A 22,070-nucleotide genomic window follows, 5' to 3' on the forward strand; every position below is an offset into this window, starting at 1 on the left:
AGAATCCCAGGTTGATAGAGGGAAGTGATAGAGGGAAGTGTAACAGCCCTTGCGTGTGGCAGATAGTAAGGTCCCGCCAGCATGCAGATATGAAGGCACAGCAAAGAAGCCCTTCAGATGGACACGGCAAGCCCCGCCGGTGTCCGTGACATTACTGGATCTCCGACAGAACTCCCTGAAGGCCCAGAAGCCGGCGGAGAGGTGAGTACCAATCAAAAGAAATTTATTCGATCAAAAAGATTTTGATCGATCAAAAAGATTAATCGATTAATTAAAAGTTAATTTGCACAGCCCTAAATTAGATAACCTATTTTTTTTTGTACTTTTGCAATATTTGTGACTTTTTATGTTCTATTATATTCTTTAATACAAAAACATTGAACAACAAAAATTATCTCATTGGAGTTCCAACCAGTCACCAGTCTTACTCTTTCCAAATTTAAAAAAAAAAAGATAAAAAAAGTTTTGGTTTCAGATAAACTTTAAGATTAAGAGAAAAAAATAGCACAACCACAAGACCTGACATGATTGCAAAATGAGAGAAACTGTATGTGTGGATAACTTCAAATGTGATTAAAGACTTTCACGCCAAAAGGACACAGAGGTCTCCATGCTCCTGCTGCCGCTGAAAAATAACTTTTACAAAGTGATTACCACAATAGAAGTGAGTGTTACTCTGGTGCCAAGACACCAATTACATCATAAAAGTATTGCTGTCTTTCGTGACAGAACTCATAAAGCTTGTAGGTGAGAAAGTGACCCAACTAAGTGCAAAACCTAAATCATTTAGGGGAATGAAAAAAATAATTATTATTTTAGCTACTGTATATCTAACTTCAACTATGTATTGGTTCAGTCATTATTCCATTATTAAAGGGAACCCCTGAGCCCATCTTACCTTGTAAAGTGATCCCAGGTTAATATATAAATAGTTACTGAGCTCTAGTCCACATCTAAGCTATGGCTTACTACTGGCCACCAAGTGTGGTGGGCTTCAGTGGTCAATAGGAAGGTGCATGGATGGGAGGGTGTGGACCATAACTCAATTGTGGACGCTGTGTTTGATATTTGCATACCTTATGTTAAGTATGTGTAGCGCCAGGTTACTTCAAAGTACCGGTGCTATTTAAATTTAGAGGGAGATCAGAGTGTAGTTAAACTCTGATCTGGTTAAAATGTTCAAATTGGGTCTCTGTCTCAGCTTGCCTGTGCTGTGTGCTCATTCTGTTGTACTGGGGTGTTATTCCCACCCCAGTGCAGTAGATGGCAGCAGCGGACTCAAGGTTTGGGTGCTCTTCGCGGTGTTCCTGGTCCCGGGACCATGTTGGTCCGGAACATTTGAGCAGCAGCGGGGACCCAGTGATCGACTGGGTTCCCACTTTTGAAGTTCCCAAGCAGTATAGCTGTTCGGTGGGGAGTCCATCTGAGGAGAGCCAATGAGAGGCTGGCGATCCAATAGAGTCTCGACAATCCACCGGGGATCAAGGTAGCCGGACACTGAAGGATTGATCACCTGTCAGTCGGTACCTGGGCGACGTTAAGAAGGAGATCCAGGCGTAATTCTTCCAAGGAGGATTGCCTCCATATTTGCAATCAGAGAGGGCCTGTGGCAGAGGTGTCTCCCTGAAGTCCATTCCAGGAGGGTCTGTGGCAGATACTTTTCCTCAAATCCAAGTTCATTCCAAGGAGGTCTGTGGCAGAGACTTTTCCTCAAAGGTTCGAGCGATATTCTGGCTGCCAGGTCAGTGAGAGAGGCCTGTCTGGGTACGCTATTCCCACTCAAGCAGGAGTGGCGCAGAGAAGTGTTACACGTGGGAGCAGGATTGTTTCCCTATTACTACACCTGAATTTGCTATTCTCCTTCTTCCTTCAACTTTACTTTCCTCACCACAAGTTTTATTGTTTTTACCCGGCTGGGTAATAAAGAGCACAGCAAAAGAAACTTGTTGCGGACATTCCTTTACTATTGCTATATGTACCATTCACCCCTAGGAATTTGGAAGAGCCACAAGGTAAATGTGCCACCCAAAACAAACCAGCAGCTCCTCCGGGGGTAGTGCTACATATGTAAGCAAACTAAAACTGCTAAAATAACAACTTAAAACTTTGTAAACCAACTGGTTGGGATGGATGAATAATAAACAACCAAAGGGCTACAAATACTTCCCTTCCCTGGAGAACATGCTGTACAAGTGCAGCTCACATAATCAAATGTTTGGTATGATGCTGTCTAGGGAAGGATTAGAGGTCATACTGGATTATCCTCCTTAGCAGAGTTAATGTGCCCAAAAGCCACGACTTTTGGTTAACCACTTCAGCCCCAGACCATTTGGCTGCCAAATGATCAGGCCACTTTTTGCGATTCGGCACTGCGTCGCTTTAACTGACCATTGTGCGGTCGTGCGACGTGGCTCCCAAACAAAATTGACGTCCTTTTTTTTCAACAAATAGAGATTTATTTTGGTGGTATTTGATCACCTCTGTAGCTTTTATTTTTTGTTCTATAAACAAAAATAGAGCGACAATTTAAAAAAAAAAGCAAAATTTGTGACTTTTTTCTATACTAAATATCCCCAAAAAATCTATAAAAAATAAATAAAAAATTCCTCAGTTTATGTCGATACGTATTCTTCTATATATTGATGGTAAAAAAAATAGCAATAAGAGCTTATTGATTGGTTTGCGCACAAGTTTTAGCATCTTCAAAATAGGGCATAGTTTATGGCATTTTTGTTATTATCTTTTTTACTAGTAATGGCGGCGATCATCGATTTTTATTGTGACTGCGACATTATGGCGGACACATCAGACACTTCTGGTGCTATTTTGAGACCATTCACATTTATACAGCGATCAGTGCTATAAAAATGCACTGGTTACTGTGTAAATGTGACCGGCAGTGAAGGGGTTAACCACTAGGGGTGATGAAGGGGTTAAGTGTGTCCTAGGGAGTGATTCTGTTAGGGGGTGTGGCTACGAGTGACACGTCACTGATCACTGCTCCCGATGAGAGGGAGCAGACGATCATTGACATGTCACTAGGCCGAACGGGGAGATGTTGTGTTTACACTGACATCTCCCCGTTCTTCAGCTCCGTGACCCGATCACAGGACAACGGCGGACATCGAGTCCATGGGTCCCATGGGCATGGCCACAGAGCTCTTGGCAGGCGTGCGCGCACATGGTGGCAAATTCAAACTGATGTAAATATATGCCAATTTGCCTGTCGTGCCATTCTGCCAATGTATATCCATGCGAGCGTCTCCTTAAGTGGTTAAAGCTGAATTATGGCCACCTTAAAAAAAAAAAAATAGTGCCCCCATACTAAGCAATTGATAGGTGTTTTTTTTATATCATTTAATTAAAACCCAGACCTTGTAACAGCCAGTGTCCCGGCCAAGTGATCTCCAGCAGTGGAATGTGGGCAGGTACCTCTCGCAGCGTCCAATGTCCCATCCTAATGGCATTTACCAACTATAGGAAGCATATGAACTTACAACAGGAGGAGGTGAAATAGGTCATACACTATGCCCTGGAAAGCAAACATGTAGGGCAAAGCAAAAGGGTTAACGTACTTCAATGCAATGTTGGAATAGGGCAACCAAGGCAAAGATGTCAAAGTGCACCCCAAACTGAAAAGGATTTTGTTTGAATATCATCAACTAGTGTTTTTTATTTTGTTTTTTATTTTTTGTGGTTGAACTGGATGGACTTTTTTCGACCTGACTAACTATGTAACTATGTAACTACAGTGCTTGGTCCAGTGCAGGGTACAGAAAAGACAGGTGGTCCAAAATTTGACAACTTTTGGCCCAAGGATATTCAAACAGCATTGGTTCAGGTGCTGTGACATTGGTTAACCACTGTGATTTAGTCATAATCAGCATGTTAGGACTGAGCTAGATTTCAATCAACACTATCGTAACCAAAATACGTTTTTTCATCTGAAATAAAAGTTTAAAACCGACAGAGAGTGCAGTTTTTTTATTTGTCCTTAAATGCACAGGGCCAGATTCACGTGGAATCGCGGCGGCTTAACGTATCGTATATACGTTACACCACCGCAAGTTTTCATCGCAAGTGCCTGATTCACCAAGCACTTGCGTGAAAACTTACGCCGGCGGCCTCCGGCGTAAGCCCGCGTAATTCAAAGGGGCGTGTGCCATTTAAATTAGGCGCGCTCCCGCGCCGGACCTACTGCGCATGCTCCGTTTTGAAATTCCCGCCGTGCTTTGCGCGAAGTGACGTCATTTTTTCGAACAGCGACGTGCGTAGCGTACTTTCGTATTCCCGGACGTCTTACGCAAGAAAAAAAAAATTGGAAATTCGACACGGGAACGATGGCCATACTTTAACATGGGCTGTGTAAAGTTAGGGCAGGTAAAACGACGACTAACTTTGCGACGGTAAACTAGACTAGCAACGACGTAACGAACGAAAAAAAACATTGTGGATCGCCGTAAAACCTCATTTGCATACCCGACGCTGGAATACGACGCAAACTCCACCCAGCGGCGGCCGAGGTACTGCATCCTAAGATCCGACGGTGTAAGTCAATTACACCTGTCGGATCTAAGGGCTATCTATGCGGAACTGATTCTATGAATCAGCCGCATAGATACTCTGAAAGATATGACAGAGTTTCAGAGAAACGCCATCGTATCTCTTCTGTGAATCTGGCCCCCAATGTATAAGGTTTTAATTCAGCTCTACAAAAATAGAGACACTGAAATGTGAAATGATCAAATCTCAAAAGAAGGGGTTTAAAGGAGTTATTGAATGAAGATCGGGACTGGGTTGACTTGTCACAATGAAAGTTCTGCAGATTACACTGGAAATCATGGCTAGATATGGATGCTGGTGCTGGTGATAATATACAGGGGAGCCAGGAGGATTGGTAAGTGCCTAAAAGAAGCTTCTTGTCAGGTCCAGAGATAGGGGCACTCTGGTTGTGCTTATTGCTGCTTGGCTGCCAGTACCACCAATGTGTCAATTTGGTTAAGCAAACTTGCATTGACCTCACGCTATGGATTGAGGTGAATTTAGGGGAGAGTTTTTTCTCTGCATCCTGTCGCGAACCAAACAGGAAGTGAAGAAAATTTTCCCAACAGGGACACACATAGTAATAATATAATTAACAAATGTTCAATCTTTTCCCACTCTGCTAAGCATATAGGGCCAGATTGAGAGACATTTGCCCTGGCGCAGCGTATCAGAGATACGTTACGCCGCCGTATCTTACCTGGCGGAATTTCTAATCCAGGAAGATTTTGTGCCGTAAGTTACATCGGCGTAGTGTATTTCTCGGCGCGTATTTCAAATTGGGCGGGTAGGGGGCGTGATCCGTTTTGAAATTTCCCGCCGTGCTTTGCGTGAAATGACGTTGCACCGACGTCATTTTTTGAACGTAGACGTGAGTTACATCCTTTCCTATTCACGGACGACTTACGCAAAAAAAAAAAAATTAAAAATTCGACGCGGGAACGACGGCCATACTTTAACATAGCAGGTCTATCTATACACCACGAAATAGCAGCTTTAACTATACGCCGGGAAAAGCCGACTAGCGACGACGTAAGAGATTGCGACGGACGCGTGTATCTTCGTGGATCGCCGAAAAAAGCTAATTAGCTTACCCGACGCGGAAAACGACGCAAACTCCACCCAGCGGGCGCCGAAGTACCCTACGATCGCACGAAGCCGTACGCCTGTCGAATCGAAGCCAGAAGCCGTCGTATCTTGGTTTGAGGATTCAAAATTTGAAAGTACGCCGGTGTATCAGTAGATACGCCGGCGTACTTCTTCTGTGAATCTGGCCCATAATTTATAGAGTATTATACATCAATCTATCTGTTAAAGCGGTTCTCCACCCTAAAGTGGAGTCCCGCTGATCGGAACCCTCCCCCCCTCCGGTGTCACATTTGACACCTTTCAGGGGGGAGGGGGGTGCAGACACCTGTCTAAAGACAGGTATTTGCACCCACTTCCGGCCACACGCTACGGGCGAAAGACGGGCATTCCGTCACATCCCGTCTGTCGCCCGTTGTGTGCTGGGAACAATCGGCTCCCAGCACACAGCGTGTGAGCCAATCGGCGGGCGCAGCGCGACTCGCGCATGCGCCGTAGGGAACCGGGCAGTGAAGCCGCAGCGCTTCACTTCCTAGTTCCCTCAGCGTGGATGGCGGGGGGAGCAGCAGAGTGACGAGCGATCGCTCGTGCTCTGCTGCGATCGGCGCTGGATTTCAGGACAGCTAAGTGTCCTAATATTAAAAGTCAGCAGCTGCAGTATTTGTAGCTGCTGGCTTTTAATATTTTGTTCCCGTGGCACATCCGCTTTAATATACATATTTTCTCTCTACTGTATCTATCTATGTACTGTCAAACTTTATTATCTATCAGATAGATACAGGTAGATATATAGATGGATAGATACATAGAGGTGACCAGGAACACAGGCCTATTACTGGAATGATTAAATGACACTTGAAATAAGTGTTTTTTTTTTTTTCATATTTTGCCAGGCGTTCATAATACCCCTTGTGTAAGACGAGGAACAAAGAATACTTGCTCCTTTCTATTTGAGCCAGGAAAGTATTCAGGATTCTGCCTTGAAGCTTCCACTATGGACACTTAAGCTCAATCAGGCTTTTCAAACCTCATCATTTGGGCAATTATTTTAAGTATTTCTATAAATGTAAAACTACTCAGCAAGGGATCAAAGGAAGCGCCGCAACATTTAACTTTCCCTTTCAAAAAAAATTCTGCCATCAAGACTCCATTGTGGAAGCTGAAGACAAAGACATTTAACAGTCTTGCTTAGTCTCCTGTGTAGGGGAGTTCCTTAATGGATGAGATAAATGGGATCCTGTAAAGGTACAGGATAATGGGGATTTTTAATGATAGAGATTTTAAACCCCACACAACTGGTACAGACAGGTAACCCTTGAAGTGAGTGATGAAATAAAATTATTTTGTATTGGGTGATCTGGTGGCAGGATAATAGGCAGAAGAATGAAAGTTGTGAGGCCTTGGAGCCTCTACTTTTTTCTCCGGCACTGGATAATGTTTGCTGTGAAATAAAGCATGGGGGACTCAGGATGACTCAGTATTTTGCTGGATAGTACTCATCAGTGTTCTTGAGGCCTCGGGGGTCTCTAAGTTCTTCCTGGCACTGGATAATGTGTTTGCTGTGAAATAAAGCATGGGGGATTGGAATGACTGAGTATTTTTCTAGATAGCACTCATCAGTGTTCCTGTTTTCTGGGATTGGTCTGTGCATTCTCTTCTGTAAGCCTTGTTCCACATGTCAAGCCTAGTCTGAACAAAATATGTGCAATGCTTTCAGCCAGCATCAAGAAGCTTTCTGAAAGTTACCCTGCCCCATATATAAAATAATTAAAGTTCCACTGCAGATTAAAACCTGATTGCTATATTAAAAACTATTTAAAACATCTGCCCATACCGAAGGAAGCCAAGTTTGCCTTATTACATTGTTCTATCCCTGGTTTGTTCACTCACCAGTGGAAGCTCGCTTTCCATTTGTTTCTCTCAGCCAAAAAAACAATTTTTCCGAGCCTGGAAGAAACCATCTATTCTTTTCCAAGTGGTGAGAGATCATATGACCGCTTTGATGCTTAACGAACAATTGCCTCCCATGTTAAGCTCCTCAAAATCTGGAACTGTGGCTGTCAATGCCTTCCCGACTCTCCCACCAGCCAGTCTTTGTCACTTATAACAGGCAGCCTTGATGCTCCTGAGCTCTTATTCCCTCCCCTCCTTCCCCCCACCCCTCTTGGCCTCTAACCTCCTGCCCTATTTCCCCCCAAGTCTACTCCGGCATTTCTTTAGTTCTCAACCTGCTGTGTGCATGACCCCTTTCCCTTTTGCGCCACCCTTCAAATTAACTACCCCTTGGTTTCTGTTTGGTCCTTCCTTTTTTGAACTTATACAAGATGTATACTATTCCACTATATGGGTATTGCAGGGCTCAGTGGATGCCGTGTTATTGTTGGGAACCTCCCTACAACCCCCTTGCCATTACAGCATCTGGGCCATGTCTATCAGTTGCTGTTATATCTGCTCTCAGGAGGGTTCCCCCCCTCCCCTAGAAAAGTAGTAGTGCGGAAATATTCCAAAGAGGACACTACACTAGTTCAGGAGTCCTGGGGGTCCCCAAGGGATTTCCTTAGTCTTCAGGGATTTCCTCTCACTCTCTCTTTGGCTATGGCACAAGAAGTGAAGGGAAATCTCCTCAATGGGACACAGATAGCAAAATACTAAACTAACAGGAGTTATGACCCTCCCTTACTCTATCCAAAATGAAAAAAAAATTAAATAGTTTTGCCTATAGTTCTACTTTAACCATACCTGTAAAAGAAAAGTGTACTTTATTCTCTTCTACCAAAACCACTCCAATCCTGAAGAGTATTCCGCTCAAGTCAGCAGGGAATCCAACACTTTTGGAAGTGTCAATCTCTAGAGACTCCTACAGTTCTCACTATTTCCTCCCTCTGACCACCACAAATACAATGGTGACATTGACTTAAAAAGGAGGAACCAACGAGAGCTGGAGTTCATCACTTCTGCAAGTTTCAGTTTACGTATATCTAGCATACTAGCTCCTTATGTAATACTCACTTAGGATCGAAGCCCCCGCTACGGTGCCTGACACATCACCGGCCAGCGACATGTCGTCCCGGAGTTACTTACGGGTACTGCGGCTCCGGCGCTGTGATTGGCATGCGCGTGGCAGCTGCTAGTCACAGCATGATCTCATTTAGAAACTACACAATCACCGTTTCTAAAGTGCGCCTGCGCCGTTGTCTATTATTGTAAATATCTCCTAAACCGTGTAGGTTTAGGAGATATTTCGAGCACCTACAGGTAAGCCTTAATCTAGGCTTACCTGTAGGTAAAAGTGGTTGTACAGGGTGTAGAACCACTTTAAGCCAAAGATTTTTCAAGATCGGATCGGTGTTCGGTGGCATGGGCAGCAGGTCAGGTAAGTTTGTAATTTTTTTTTTCCAGGCATGGTTTGGTTTAAAAACTTTTGAAAATAATTTGTCACCAGGAGGAAGGGGGGACACTGCTGTATGAAGTACAGGTATCTAGACATAACCAAGTAGCCTCCCAAACCTTCCTGTCATGGACAACTGTCAGTCATAGGCAAAGCGTCACCACTTTCTGTTATTGCCAAAATGTACCCACCCCTATTTACCACTTGAACATTGCTTGTCTAGTGAAGCGGACCATCATGGCGATAGGTCAATGAGAATAGATGGGCTGCGGGGCATAGAAGGAAACTCCAACACAACTTGGACGTGTAAAACCTTTGTCCTTCAGAACAGCTCAACATTTGACTATGGTAGGATGGTTTTGAGCGCAGGGATGTTCAGGCATTTTAAATGCCTAGGAGCTGTCCATCATACTGATAGGCCATTGGAAGTCTATGGGATGCAGGGGATTGCAGGATGCTCCAACCCAACCTGGAAGTATCAGAGCCTTCTTCTTCAAAACAGCCTGACACACCCAATAGTGTAGGAAGATTGAGGTAGGAGTGTTTGGGTGCAGGTATGTGCTGGTAATAGGCCAGTTGGAATGTGTGGGCACAGGACAAGCTCCAACATTACCGCAAAGTGTTGGTATTTTGTCTGTAAAAACAGCCCAACATTTGGCTATGGTTGGGCAGTTTGAGTGCAGGGATTTTCAGGCATTTCTAAATGCCTTCACTTAAAATCTGCAGCACTTTGGCCCTCTTTCCTCATGACAGAGGCTCTTAAAGCCATTAAAGCACCCATTCAACCACAGTTTGGGGCTGGTAACACACTTCTTGATGGGAATGCTAGCTGTATAGTGTAGTATATCACTTGCAAAGATCTAGCTATTATGGACACTGGTGGATATTGAATCCAGCAGATTCAGGGCTTGTGTATATGGGCCCCAAGCAAATTAGAAGGAGGTCAGAAGCACCTGCCAAGAAACTCATAGGAATCTCAAACTGGATTAAAATGTAAGAACGTACCTGAAAGTATGCTGCATATGCCCTATCCAACTATGAAAATTGGCCTGCTCATCCAGAACGAAGTCATTTTAAAGAACTTTTCACTACAAAAGTGATAAGAGTCCGAAAAACATTTTGTTATGTTTCCACTTGATGTGCTATGTGTAAGCAGAACTACAACTTTGAAGGCTCAAAAATAAAAAAAGTTGTGCACTTACCTGTTTGAGAATCTCAGCCGCGGTTTCATGCGAGCAATCAAATATCACATAGAATTCCTTGGCTTTCTTCATCTCTTTGAGCAAAGGACGAGCGTCCTTGTTTCCTGAGGGTAATTGGCGAATTTTTATTTTGATGTTGTATCTTGATGGAGCTTTGATGAGTTCCTGCAGACGGATTAAACCTAAGGGAGAAAATAATAAATGAAATTAGTTGGACGGTAAAATTCTTATAACCAGATAGTAAAGATGCTCCAGATAGCTCCATACAAACTAATTAGCCGCCTTTGTTAAAAAAAGTAAAGTTGGGAAGTTTATATGCAAGTTTTAATGTGGTCTTGTAGAACAAGTCAAGTCATTTGCATCTCAAAGTACTTTATGTTCTTTTATAAGGGTGTTTTATGCTCCGTGTCTGTGTACTGAAACAAAAATAAGTGCAGCTCCTGCCATATTGCTGAGGTTTTGCACTTAGTCTGAAAGAAGAACAACGAGGAATGTTTAAAGGGAAAGGTCTAAATAAAAGTTATTTTAAAATCAAGAAAAAAAAATCAATCAGTACAAAAAAAAAACATGATTACCATAGGGTCATCTTTAAATTTGATAGAGGACAGGATTGAATTAATACAAAAATACACTTCAGGGCAGTGGTCTCAAAGTACCGGCCCGTGGACCAGTTATAAATGGCCCGCAGGCAGGGCGGAAGTGGGGGGAGCAAAGAGGAAAAGAAAAACATTTTTTTTTGTGAGCTGGCGCCATCTGGTGGTGAGCCATTGGTATTACAAGTTATTACCACCAGATGTGAGCTGGCGCCATCTGGTGGTTGCCGTTGGTATTACAAGTTAAGCATTACAAGTTAAACAGCAATTCTAATATCATTTTACACTATTTTCACTGCCATCTTCTTCCCTCTAATTAGAACCCCCAAACATTATATATATTTTTTATCCTAACACCCTAGAGAATAAAATGGCTATTGTTGAAATACTTTCTGTTACGCCGTATTTGCACAGCGGTCTTACAAGCGCACTTTTTTGGGAAAAAAATTACACTTTTTTTAATTAAAAAATAAGACAACAGTAAAGTTATCCCCATTTTTTTTAATATTATGAAAGATAATGTTACGCCGAGTAAATTCATACCCAACATGTCACGCTTCAAAATTGCGTCCGCTTGTGGAATGCCGACAAACTTTTTTACCCTTTAAAATCTTCATAGGCGACGTTTAAAAAAATCTACAGGTTGCATGTTTTAAGTTACAGAGGAGGTCTAGTGCTAGAATTATTGCTCTCGCTCTACCAATCGCGACGATACCTCACATGTGTGGTTTGAACACCGTTTACATATGCGGGCGCTGCTCGCGTATGTGTTCGCTTCTGCGCGCAAGCTCGTCGGGACGGGGTGCGTTTTCTGGCTCCTAACTTTTTTAGCTGGCTCCTAGATTCCAAGCAAATTTGTCAAACCCTGACTTACACCAGTGCTGGTGGTAATAATGCGCTCGCTGACACCAGTGCTGGGGATTAATAATGTGTTCGCTGACACCAGTACTGTTGTTTTTGAAGTTTGAAAGTTTGCATGCGGCCCCCCATGGCATATGAAAACTTGTCTTGTGGCCCTCAGGTAATTTGAGTTTAAGACCCCTGCTTCAGGGAATAGTAATTTCAGGTGACAAATGAAGTCATTTAATAAACTTCCATCACTATCTGGCAAACTTTCTCACAGTTTACCTTAAAGTATAACTCCAGGTTTCTTGTGACTTCAAATAGTTTGGTTGGACCAAGCTGGTGAATTATACAAGGAATAATGCACTTTAATAAACTATATACATAAAATACAGACTTGTAACAACAAGTGCAAATTGATAGAAGCCAATGGGTTTTATATATGCCCTTTGCACTTTCAATAGGGGCAGCTCAGTGGCTTACTAGTTAGTTAGCATGTCTGCGTTGCAGCTCTAGAATCCTTAGGGAACTAGCGCAGCAGTATTATCCCAACCTGGACACTATCTGCATGGCGTTTGCATTTTTTCCCTGTGCTTGCGTAGGTTTCCTCTGGGTGCTCCAGTTTCCAGTAGGATTTTTCGGCAGTGCACATGTCGAGTTTCCTCCCACATTCAAAAGACATGCTGGGAGGTTAATTGGCTCCTGTTTAAATTAGTTGTAGTATGCATGTGAGATAGGGACCTTAGATCGCAAGCTGTACCTGTATCGAATAAACAACATGAGGCTCTAGCAGACCCAGCCACTAAAAACATGTTGGTAGGTTAAAGTGGTAGTAAAGTGTGCTTTGTGATTTTTACCTACAGCGAAGCCTACAGTATAATAATGCTTACCTGTAAGTAAAATGAATTTCTCCTAAATGTGCATAGTTTAGGAGATTATGCCCCCTGGATGCAGCTGGTGACGTCACCCGCGCATGCCCTATGAAGGTCCAGCAAATCAGTCATAGGTTGCCAAAATTTGGCATAAAAATATCTCCATCTGCCCTGTCTTTAAGAACCATAGTGCGGATTTTCAAAATACCTGCAGATATTTGTGTTTATTATTTGGTGTTCATCAATAATAATCACTTATGAATGTTATTCTTTTTAAAGATACTTTGTATTATTAATGTCTGAGTTATACTCCTTGGTTCATATTATTTATAACCTGTTTATTCCTCACAGGACTATTCACGTTTGTTTCTAGATATTTAACTCACTTCATATCATTAACATGAGTAGATGTTCTTTATTATATTCACTACTGTTGGGTAATTTTTTGATTAGTGATTTATTTGACCTAATTTTCATTATTTACACCACACGGTTAGGGGGTCAGCGCGATTTATTTTTCTTTCCACATATAACCACTTAAGCCCCGGACCATTTTGCTTGCCAAAGACCAGGCCACTTTTTGCGATTTGGCACTACATCGCTGCAACGTGGCTCCCAAACTAAATTGACGTCCTTTTTTTCACACAAATAGAGCTTTCTTTTGGTGGTATTTGATCACCTCTGCGGTTTTTATTGTTTGCACTATAAACAAAAATAGAGCGACAATTTTGAAAACAAAACAATATTTTTAACTTTTTGCTATAATAAATATTCCCCAAAAAAATAAATATATATATATATATATATATATATATATAAAAAAATCCTCAGTTTAGGGCGATATGAATTCTTCTACATATTTTTGGTAAAAAAAAACGCAATAGGCGTATATTGATTGGTTTGCGCAAAAGTTACAGTATCTACAAAATAGGGGATCATTTTATGGCATTTTTATTATAATTTTTTTTTTTACTAGTAACGGTGGCGATTAGCGATTTTTATCGTGACTGCAACTTTATGGCGGACACATCAGACACTTTTGACACATTTTTGGGACCATTGTTATTTTTACAGCGATCAATGCTCTAAAAATGCACTGATTACTGTGAAAATGAAACTGGCAGTGAAGGGGTTAACCACTAGGTGGCGCTGAAGGGGTTAGGTGTGCCCTAGGGAGTGCTTCTAACTGTAGGGGGATGGGCTGTGTGTGACACGACAGTGATCACCGCTTCCGATTACAGGAAACGGTGATCACTGTCCTGTCACTAGTAAGACTGGGGAAATGCCTTGTTTACATTAGCATTTCCCCGTTCTTCCTCACCGTGACATGATCGCGGGTATCCCGGCAGACTGTAGTGGTTTACAACTGCTTTAATTAGCTCCTGTCTAAACTGGCCCTAGTATGCGTATGTATAAATGTGAGTTAGGGACCTTAGATTGTAAGCTCATTAAAGGAGTTGTAAAGGAAAAAAAATGTTCACCTTAATGCAATCTATGCACTAAGGTGAAAAAACATTTGATGATGACGGCCCCCCCTGAGCCCCCGTTTTACTTACCTGACCCCTCGAATGTCCCGCGCTCGTCCCGAGATCCTCTTCGCCTCTCAGCCTGGTCGCTGATTGGCTAGAGCGGATGGATTGAGAGCAGCGCAGCCATTGGCTGGCGCTGCTGTCAATCACATCCAGTGACGCGGCGTGCCGAGGGGCGGGGCCGAGTGATACAGTGAGCGGCTATGGCCGCTCGCTGTATCACGGGAGCGCGCCCGCAAGGACTCATCACCATGCCGGCGAGAGACCCCAGAAGACGTGGATCGGGGCCACTCTGTGCAAAACGAACTGCACAGTGGAGGTAAGTATAACATGTTTGTTATTTTAAAGAAAAAAAAAAGTCCTTTAGTGACCCTTTAAGGACAGGCACTGATATAAATGTACAATACATATGTGAAGTGCTGCGTAAACTGAATAAAATAATAAATGAAATAAAAACAAAAACGAAATCTGCGAGGAAAGAGGACCTGTTACCCTTTTACACACCACACAACCCAAAGAGCAGAGAATGGCAGGCAACTAATCAACTTATTGGATATTGATGTGCATGAAATCCTAATAGCTTTTTCTCCGGTCGCCAGCATCTGTTTCCACTGGCATAAAGCTGTGAGAATCTGCATGAAATCCATTAGCTGGGGTTCTGTTACTGCAGCGAGCATGAAATGATGCACTTTGTCAAAAAGTACTTTTTCACGCTTTGATGGAATGGAAGATTGGGCTAATCTGCCAACGAAAGGAAGAAGAAGAAGAAGAAAAAAATAAAAAACCTATTCAGCAGGTGTTTACATAATGTCTTATGCAAATTAGGGGAAATATGTGTTATATGCAAATCAGCCGACTTTATCTGTGTAATTGTGAGTCTGAAGGATCTTGCCTGAAATGTTTGTTCCTCGGATTCGGCATTTCATAAAAGAGAATGGGAGAAAGATCTTTCCTGATTATGTTCTTTTGTTTTTTTCTTTATCTAGAAAAAATAAAAAAGCTGTGCATGTCTCACACATAGGGTTATCTAATGAGGAACGGTGGAGGAGTTCAAGGCAAGTAATCAAAATTCTTTTTGTGCTTCCAAGGATTCTGAAATCTGATTGGTTACTTTGGGCTTCTTTGTTTGTTCTTTCTGCTTTACTAAACAGCACACCTCGCTTTTATTCACGGATTGTATTTGTACATATTGGGCCAGATCCACGTACCTCTGCACCGGGCGCAGCGTATCTAAGATACACTACGCCGCCGCAACTTATATATTTTTTTTAAATCCACAAAGAATCCGCGCCGTAAGTTACGGCGGCGTAGTGTATCTTTGGCGGCGTAATGGCGCGGCATTCAAATCTCTGTGATGGGGGCGTGTTTTATGTAAATACGTTGTGACCCGACGTAAACAACGTTTTTTTTTTAACTGCGCATGCGCCGTCCGTGGGGGTATCCCAGTGCGCATGCTCGAAATGAAACCGGAACAAGCCAATGGTTAGGACGGTGACGTTATTCTACGAAAATCCCTATTCGCGAACGACTTACGCATACGACGTAAAAAAATCAAAATGCGAGGCGGGAACGACGGCCATACTTAACATTGAGTATGCCTCAGAATAGCAGCTTTAACTATACGCCGGAAAAAGCCGAACGCAAACGACGTAAAAAAAAAGCGCCGGCCGGACGTACGTTCGTGGATCGCCGTAACTAGCTAATTTGCATACTCGACGCGGATTTCGACGGAAACGCCACCTAGCGGCCGCCGAAAAATTGCAGCTTAGATCCGACGGCGTACTAAGACGTACGCCTGTCGGATCTAGCCGAGATGCCGTTGTATCTTGTTTTGAAGATACAAAACAAAGATACGACGCGCAAAGTTTGAAATTACGCGGCGTATCAAGAGATACGTTGGCATAATTCTTTTGTGGATCTGGCCCATTGTGTATATTCACTTATTATATATATTCATAACAAAAAGCTTTATATTGTTTAAATATGCAAAAAAATAAAAGGAAAATGTATGAAAATTGTTTTGGCTTGTAGCCAACACATGGCAAGCTTGAAGCCTCATACACACGATCAGTCCATCCGATGAGAACAGGCCGATGGACCGTTTTTATCGGTTAACCGATGAAGCTGACTGATGGTCAGTCGTGCCTACACACCATCAGTTAAAAAAACTATCGTGTCAGAACGCGGTGAAACGCGGTAAAACACAACGACGTGCTGAAAAAAATGAAGTTCAATGCTTCCAGCATGCGTCGACTTGATTCTGAGCATGCGTGGATTTTTAACCGATGGTTGTGCCTACTAACGATCATTTTTGACCTATCGGTTAAGAATCCATTGGTTAAATTTAAAGCAAGTTGGCTTTTTCTTAACCGATGGTTAAATAACCTATGGGGCCCACACACGATCGGTTTTGACCGATTGAAAACGGTCCATCAGACCATTGTCCTCTGGTTAACCGATCGTGTGTACGAGGCCTAAAGTTCACCTTAAAATCAGAGGCCCAGATTCACAAAGACTTACAACGGCGTATCTCCAGATATGCCGTTGTAAGTCTAAATGGCCTCCGTCGTATCTATGCACCTGATTCATAGAATCAGTTATGCATAGATTTGGCCAAGATACGAGCGGCGTAAGTCTCCTACACCGTCGTATCTTGGGGTGCATATTTACGCTGGCCGCTAGGTGGCGCTTCCGTTGATTTCCGCGTCGAATATGAAAATGAGCAAGATATGCCGATTCACGAACATACGTACACCTGTTGCAATTAGTTACGCCATTTACGTAAGACATACACCTGCGTAAAGATAAAGCTGGTCTCTAGGTGGCGCAGCCCATGCAAGGTATGGACGTCGGAACAAGACAAGCGTATCTTTTTACGTCGTTTACGTAGGTCGTACGTGAATGGGGCTGTGCGTAGGTTACTTTCACGTCACAGGCATTGAGCCGGCGTATATTTGGGCGCAAATACGACGTGATACTGAGCATGCGCGCGCATGCACCGTTCATTCGGCTATGCATCCACATGGGGTCACACTTAATTTAAATACAACACGCCCATGACCTGCCTACTTTGAATTACGCGTGCTTACGCCGGCTGATTTACGCTACGCCACCATAACTTAGGACGCAAGTGCTTTGTGAATACCGCACTTGCCTCTTTAAGTAGCGGCGGCGTAGCGTAAATAAGATACGCTACGCCCGCACAATGTAAAGCCGCCCTACCTGAATCTAGGCCGATATGTGCAATCTCTATTCAATTTTTTTCAGCTCTAACAATTTTTTTTCAGTTGAAGCTCAACCCAAACAATCCACTCTATCAGTATCTAGTCAGGTAGGTTTTCATAATACATCATTTTTGGAAGATTCTTATTATTATAATACAGGATTTATATAGCGACAACAGTTTGCGCAGAGCTTTAAAACGTGAAGGCAAACAGTACAGTTATAAAACAATTTAATACAGGAGAAATCAGAGAGCCCTGATCCTTAGAGCTTACAATCTAAAAGGGAGGGTCAAGTGATACAAAAAGGTAATAACTGTGGGGGATAAGCTGATGGAGAAATTTAAAGTACAGTTGTTAGGTGGAGGTGGGATAGGCTGCTATAAAAAGATGGGTTTTCAGGAATCGCGTAAAAGTTGACAGAGTAGGAGATTGTCGGACAGATTGGGGTAGGGAGCTCCAGAGGATGAGAGAGGCTCGGGAGAAGTCCTGAAGGTGAGCATGGGAGGAGGTAACAAGGGAGCTAGAGCGCAGAAGGTCTTGGGAGGAACGAAGAGAACAAGGTAAGTGATGTAGCTGGGGACCAAGTTGTGGATGGCTTTTTAGGTTATTATTAGTATTTTGAATTTAATTTCTTTGGTGAGCGGAAGCCAGTGGAGGAATTGGCAGAGAGAGGTAGCAGATACTGAGCAGTTGGTAAGGTGGATGAGTCTGGCAGCAGCATTCATGATGGACTGAAGAAGGGATAGCCTATATAAAGGTAATCCAATGAGAAGGGAGATCTAAAGACAATGGGTGTATGGCCAACTTTAGGCAAGAGAAACACTATTCTAGAGGTCCATAGCACATTGCATGTTATTTTATGGTATATTACCCCAACGCCATGGTGCGGCACATTACGATTCATCTTGAATAGAACACAAATGCACTATTTCAGTAGTGGACAACAGCGTACCATGTACAAATCAGGGCTATTGGCACAACAAGTAAAAACAAAAACAAGGCAAAAGAGTTGACCCGCTAAAGAAAAAATAAGCGTTCACTTTTCATTGGATTTTTTCCTTAGTTTCGTGAATTTGGGGAAGCTGTGCTGTCTGTTTGTTTTTTGTTTTTTCTCTTGCATGTGATCGGACATTCTTAGCAAAGTGATTTTTAACCACATTCACTATGATAAGGGAAAACTCCCTTTGTAAAGTGTAAATTGCCAAATTTTGCCTTTAGATACACTCCCATGCACCTGAAAGTCATCAGGTGCGACGAATTGCGTAGGGCGGAGCCTGCTGTGACGTCACTGCGTAAACCAGAAGTCTGCAGGAAGCCATTTTCTTAAAGTGGAGGTTCACCCAAAAAATTAATTTTTAACATTACATTCAGCTGAGTTGTCCTAATGACAATCGGCTGTTTTTGTGTTTTTTTTTCATACATACCGTATTTTCACCACCGCTTCCGGGTATGTCTTCTGCGGGACTGGGTGTTCCTATCTGATTGACAGGCTTCCGACCGTCGCATACAACGCGTCACGAGTTGCCGAAAGAAGCCGAACGTCGGTGCGCAGGCGCCGTATAGAGCCGCACCGACGTTCGGCTTCTTTCGGCAACTCGTGATGCGCTGTATGCGACGTTCGGAAGCCTGTCAATCAGATAGGAATGCCCAGTCCCGCAGAAGACATACCCGGAAGCGGCGGTGAAATACGGTATGTACGGGAAAAACAAACAAAAAAACAGCCGATTGTCATTAGGACAACTCGGCTGAAGGTAATGTTAAAAATCTATTTTTGGGTGAACCCCCGCTTTAACGGCTGGAAATTTGGTTTTTAAAGCGCAATTGCAACATTGTTATTTTTGTTCACATTGTGAGTTCATTCCTATTTTAAAATAAAGGACATCTTATTGCTTTTACACTATGTTGGGCTGTTTACTTCTATTCCCTGTAGGCGTCATATTGATGGAGGGTTAATAAAGATGATCCAGGTTTCGGATTTTTGAAGGTGAACTAAGATTTGGAGGATTATACAAGAGGAGACTATTGTGAAACCTTTATATTGATGCGCACCTTGACCTTTCTTTAGTTAGAAGGTCACAGTTATCTAGTAAGCCTGCATTGTGTTCTCGGGTGAAGGCTTTACCAGCTATCCTGAACAATTTTGTTTAAATTTGTTATTCTAAAAAATGTTCCCCTAAATAGCTTCCTTTACCTTCGTGCAGTCCTCCTTCACTTACCTCATACTTCAATTTTGCTTTTAAATGTCCTTATTTCTTCTGAGAAATCCTCACTTCCTGTTCATCTGTCTGTAACTCCACACAGTAATGCAAGGCTTTCTCCCTGGTGAGGAGTGTCATGCTCGCCCCCTCCCTTGAGGGGGCGAACAGGAGAGTCAGGATGCTCTCTACGTTGCAGATAGAGAAAGGAGCTGTGTGTTAGTGGGCGTTCTGACTCTCCCGTAGTCCAAGGGAGGGGGCGAGCACGACACTCCACACCAGGGAGAAGGCCTCCCATTACTGTGTGGAGTTACAGACAGAAGAACAGGAAGTGAGGATTTCTCAGAAGAAATAAGGACATTTAAAAAAAATGGAAGGATGAGGTAAGTGAAGGAGGACTGCACTAAGGTAAAGGAAGCTATTTAGGAGAAAAAAATTGACCTTTACAACCTCTTTAAGTCACATTTTTTATTTCTATTTGATGTATTGGAATTAGCGCAACATGTGTTTTTGGTGAGATACACTTTAAAGCCCAACTTCAGGCAACTACAAAATGGTCCCTTCCTTGCAAGTGGGGTTGTGCCTATACTGCAAGGGTTAATTGCTTGTTTTGGTTTGGGAAACAAAAACAGAAGATTTACTTACCCGATCCTTCGCTCCTCCTGCAGCTAGGCTGGTCCCTGCAGGTTCTTCTACTCCATGTTCCATGTTTCAGCGGTCTAGGATACTGAGGTCTGCAGTATATAGCAGTCCTGTGACTTCTATCAGTGCCTAGTTAAAGCTTGTAGGAGGAGTTTTCATTCTCCCCTGACCGAATGAAGGCTCTGTCTTATCAGGAGATGGTTAGGGGACACTGGATCAAACAGCATGTTTACGCAATGCAGAGGATTAACCCCTTAGGTTCCATAGTGAGTAAAACAAGCGTGCTGTACTACATATACAGACTGGTTTTACAGTTGTGGGTTTAGCAACACTTTAAGGGCTAGTTTACACTTTCTTCAAAACATGGCTTTAGACACGGTTTGTTAAAGCTCTCAATGCCAGTCAAAGCTCATGCCACTAAATAAAATAGTTAACTTACAGTCCTGTTACACCTTGTGTTTGCTTTGCTTTGGCTTTGCTTCAAAAATTATACCCCATGTAGCTTTAGTGATGCTTCAAAGCATCTTCAAAGCCTCCATAGAAGTCTATGGCAAAGCTTGCTTGAAGCCCCACTGAAACCCCACCAAAGGCTCATTGTAACCCCACCAAAGCTTCATCAAAGTACCAAGAAAAAGCAAGGTGTAAACAGGACTGTAAGCTAACCATTTTTTCTAGTGATGGGGCTTTGACTGGTGTTCAGAGAGCTTTAACAAAGTGTGTCTGAAGCCTTGTTCTGAAGCCAGTGTAAACTAGCACTTAATGGTGCTTTAACCACTTAAGCCCCGGACAAAAATGCAGCTAAAGGCCCAGGCCTGGTTTTGCGATTCGGCACTGCGTCGCTTTAACAGCCAATTGCACAGTTGCAGTTTGGGAGTTAACCACAGGGGGCGCTGAAGGGGTTATATTTCACCTAGTGCGTGTTTACAACTGTAGGGGGGTGTGGCTGCAGGAGTGACGTCATTGATTGTGTCTCCCTATAAAGGGGATGACACGATCGATGATGCCGCCACAGTGAACAGTGTTTACACGCGGCTCTCCCCATTCTTCAGTTCCGGGGACCGATCACGGGACCCCAGCGGCGATCGGGTCCGCAGGTCCCACGGTCCCGGAGCTTCGGACCGGGTCGCCGGCGCGCGCCCGCAGCCCACGGCTGGGTAGATGGACAGGACGTGCTGGTACGTCCATCTGCCCAGCCGTGCCATTCTGTGGACCTATATACAGTTGTGTTCAAAATTATTCAACCCCCCCAATGCTGTAAAGGGTTTTAGGGAATTTAGTTAAGTACATTTGTAATTGTATTCAGAATGAAATCCTACATCGACTTCTTAAAGAACCATATGCAACTAAAATGACATCAATTGGTTTTGTAATACAGTAGTAAATGTTTATTTTGTGAATTCTTCATTTACACAATTATTCAACCCCTTAAAGACTACCACTCTGAAGAACAGAGGTTCATTGAAGTGTTTTCAATCAGGTATTGAAAACACCTGTGGATGTCAGGGAGCAGCAATAAAGCCTAATAAGCACCAATCAGGCAGCTTTAAAATGACTGTGATACTCAGCTCCTTCTAGACATTTACTGGTGTGGTTACAAACATGGTGAAGTCAAGAGAATGGTCCGGGAAGACAAGAGAAGAGGTGATTACTCTTCACAGGAAGGGCAATGGCTATAAGAAGATTGCAAAGATGTTAAACATACCAAGAGACACCATAGGAAGCATCATTCGCAAATTCAAGCCAAAGGGCACTGTTGAAACGCTACCTGGTCGTGGCAGAAAGAAGATGCTGACTTTGACTGCTGAGCGCTACCTGAAGCGTAGAGTGGAGAAAAGTCCCCTTGTGACTGCTGAGGAACTGACAAAAGATTTGTCAGATGTGGGTACTGAAGTTTCTTTCTGCTCAGACAATACGGCTCACACTGCATAATGAAGGCCTCCATGCCAGAACTCCC

At 43.1% G+C, this 22,070-nt stretch overlaps 1 protein-coding gene across 5 annotated transcripts in view; it reads right to left on the reverse strand.

Moving 5' to 3' along the window:
• Positions 1–22,070, reverse strand: part of GRIK1 (glutamate ionotropic receptor kainate type subunit 1) — a 581,617-nt gene that overhangs the window by 249,698 nt on the left and 309,849 nt on the right. For all 5 annotated transcript variants that reach the window (XM_040338856.1, XM_040338854.1, XM_040338852.1 and 2 more), the window contains exon 4: positions 10,219–10,400. In XM_040338856.1, coding sequence (XP_040194790.1) covers positions 10,219–10,400 — 182 coding nt within the window. The remainder of the gene's footprint in view (positions 1–10,218; positions 10,401–22,070) is intronic.

Source organism: Rana temporaria, chromosome 2 (genome assembly GCF_905171775.1).
Source record: "Rana temporaria chromosome 2, aRanTem1.1, whole genome shotgun sequence".
Taxonomy (NCBI): Eukaryota; Metazoa; Chordata; class Amphibia; order Anura; family Ranidae; genus Rana; species Rana temporaria.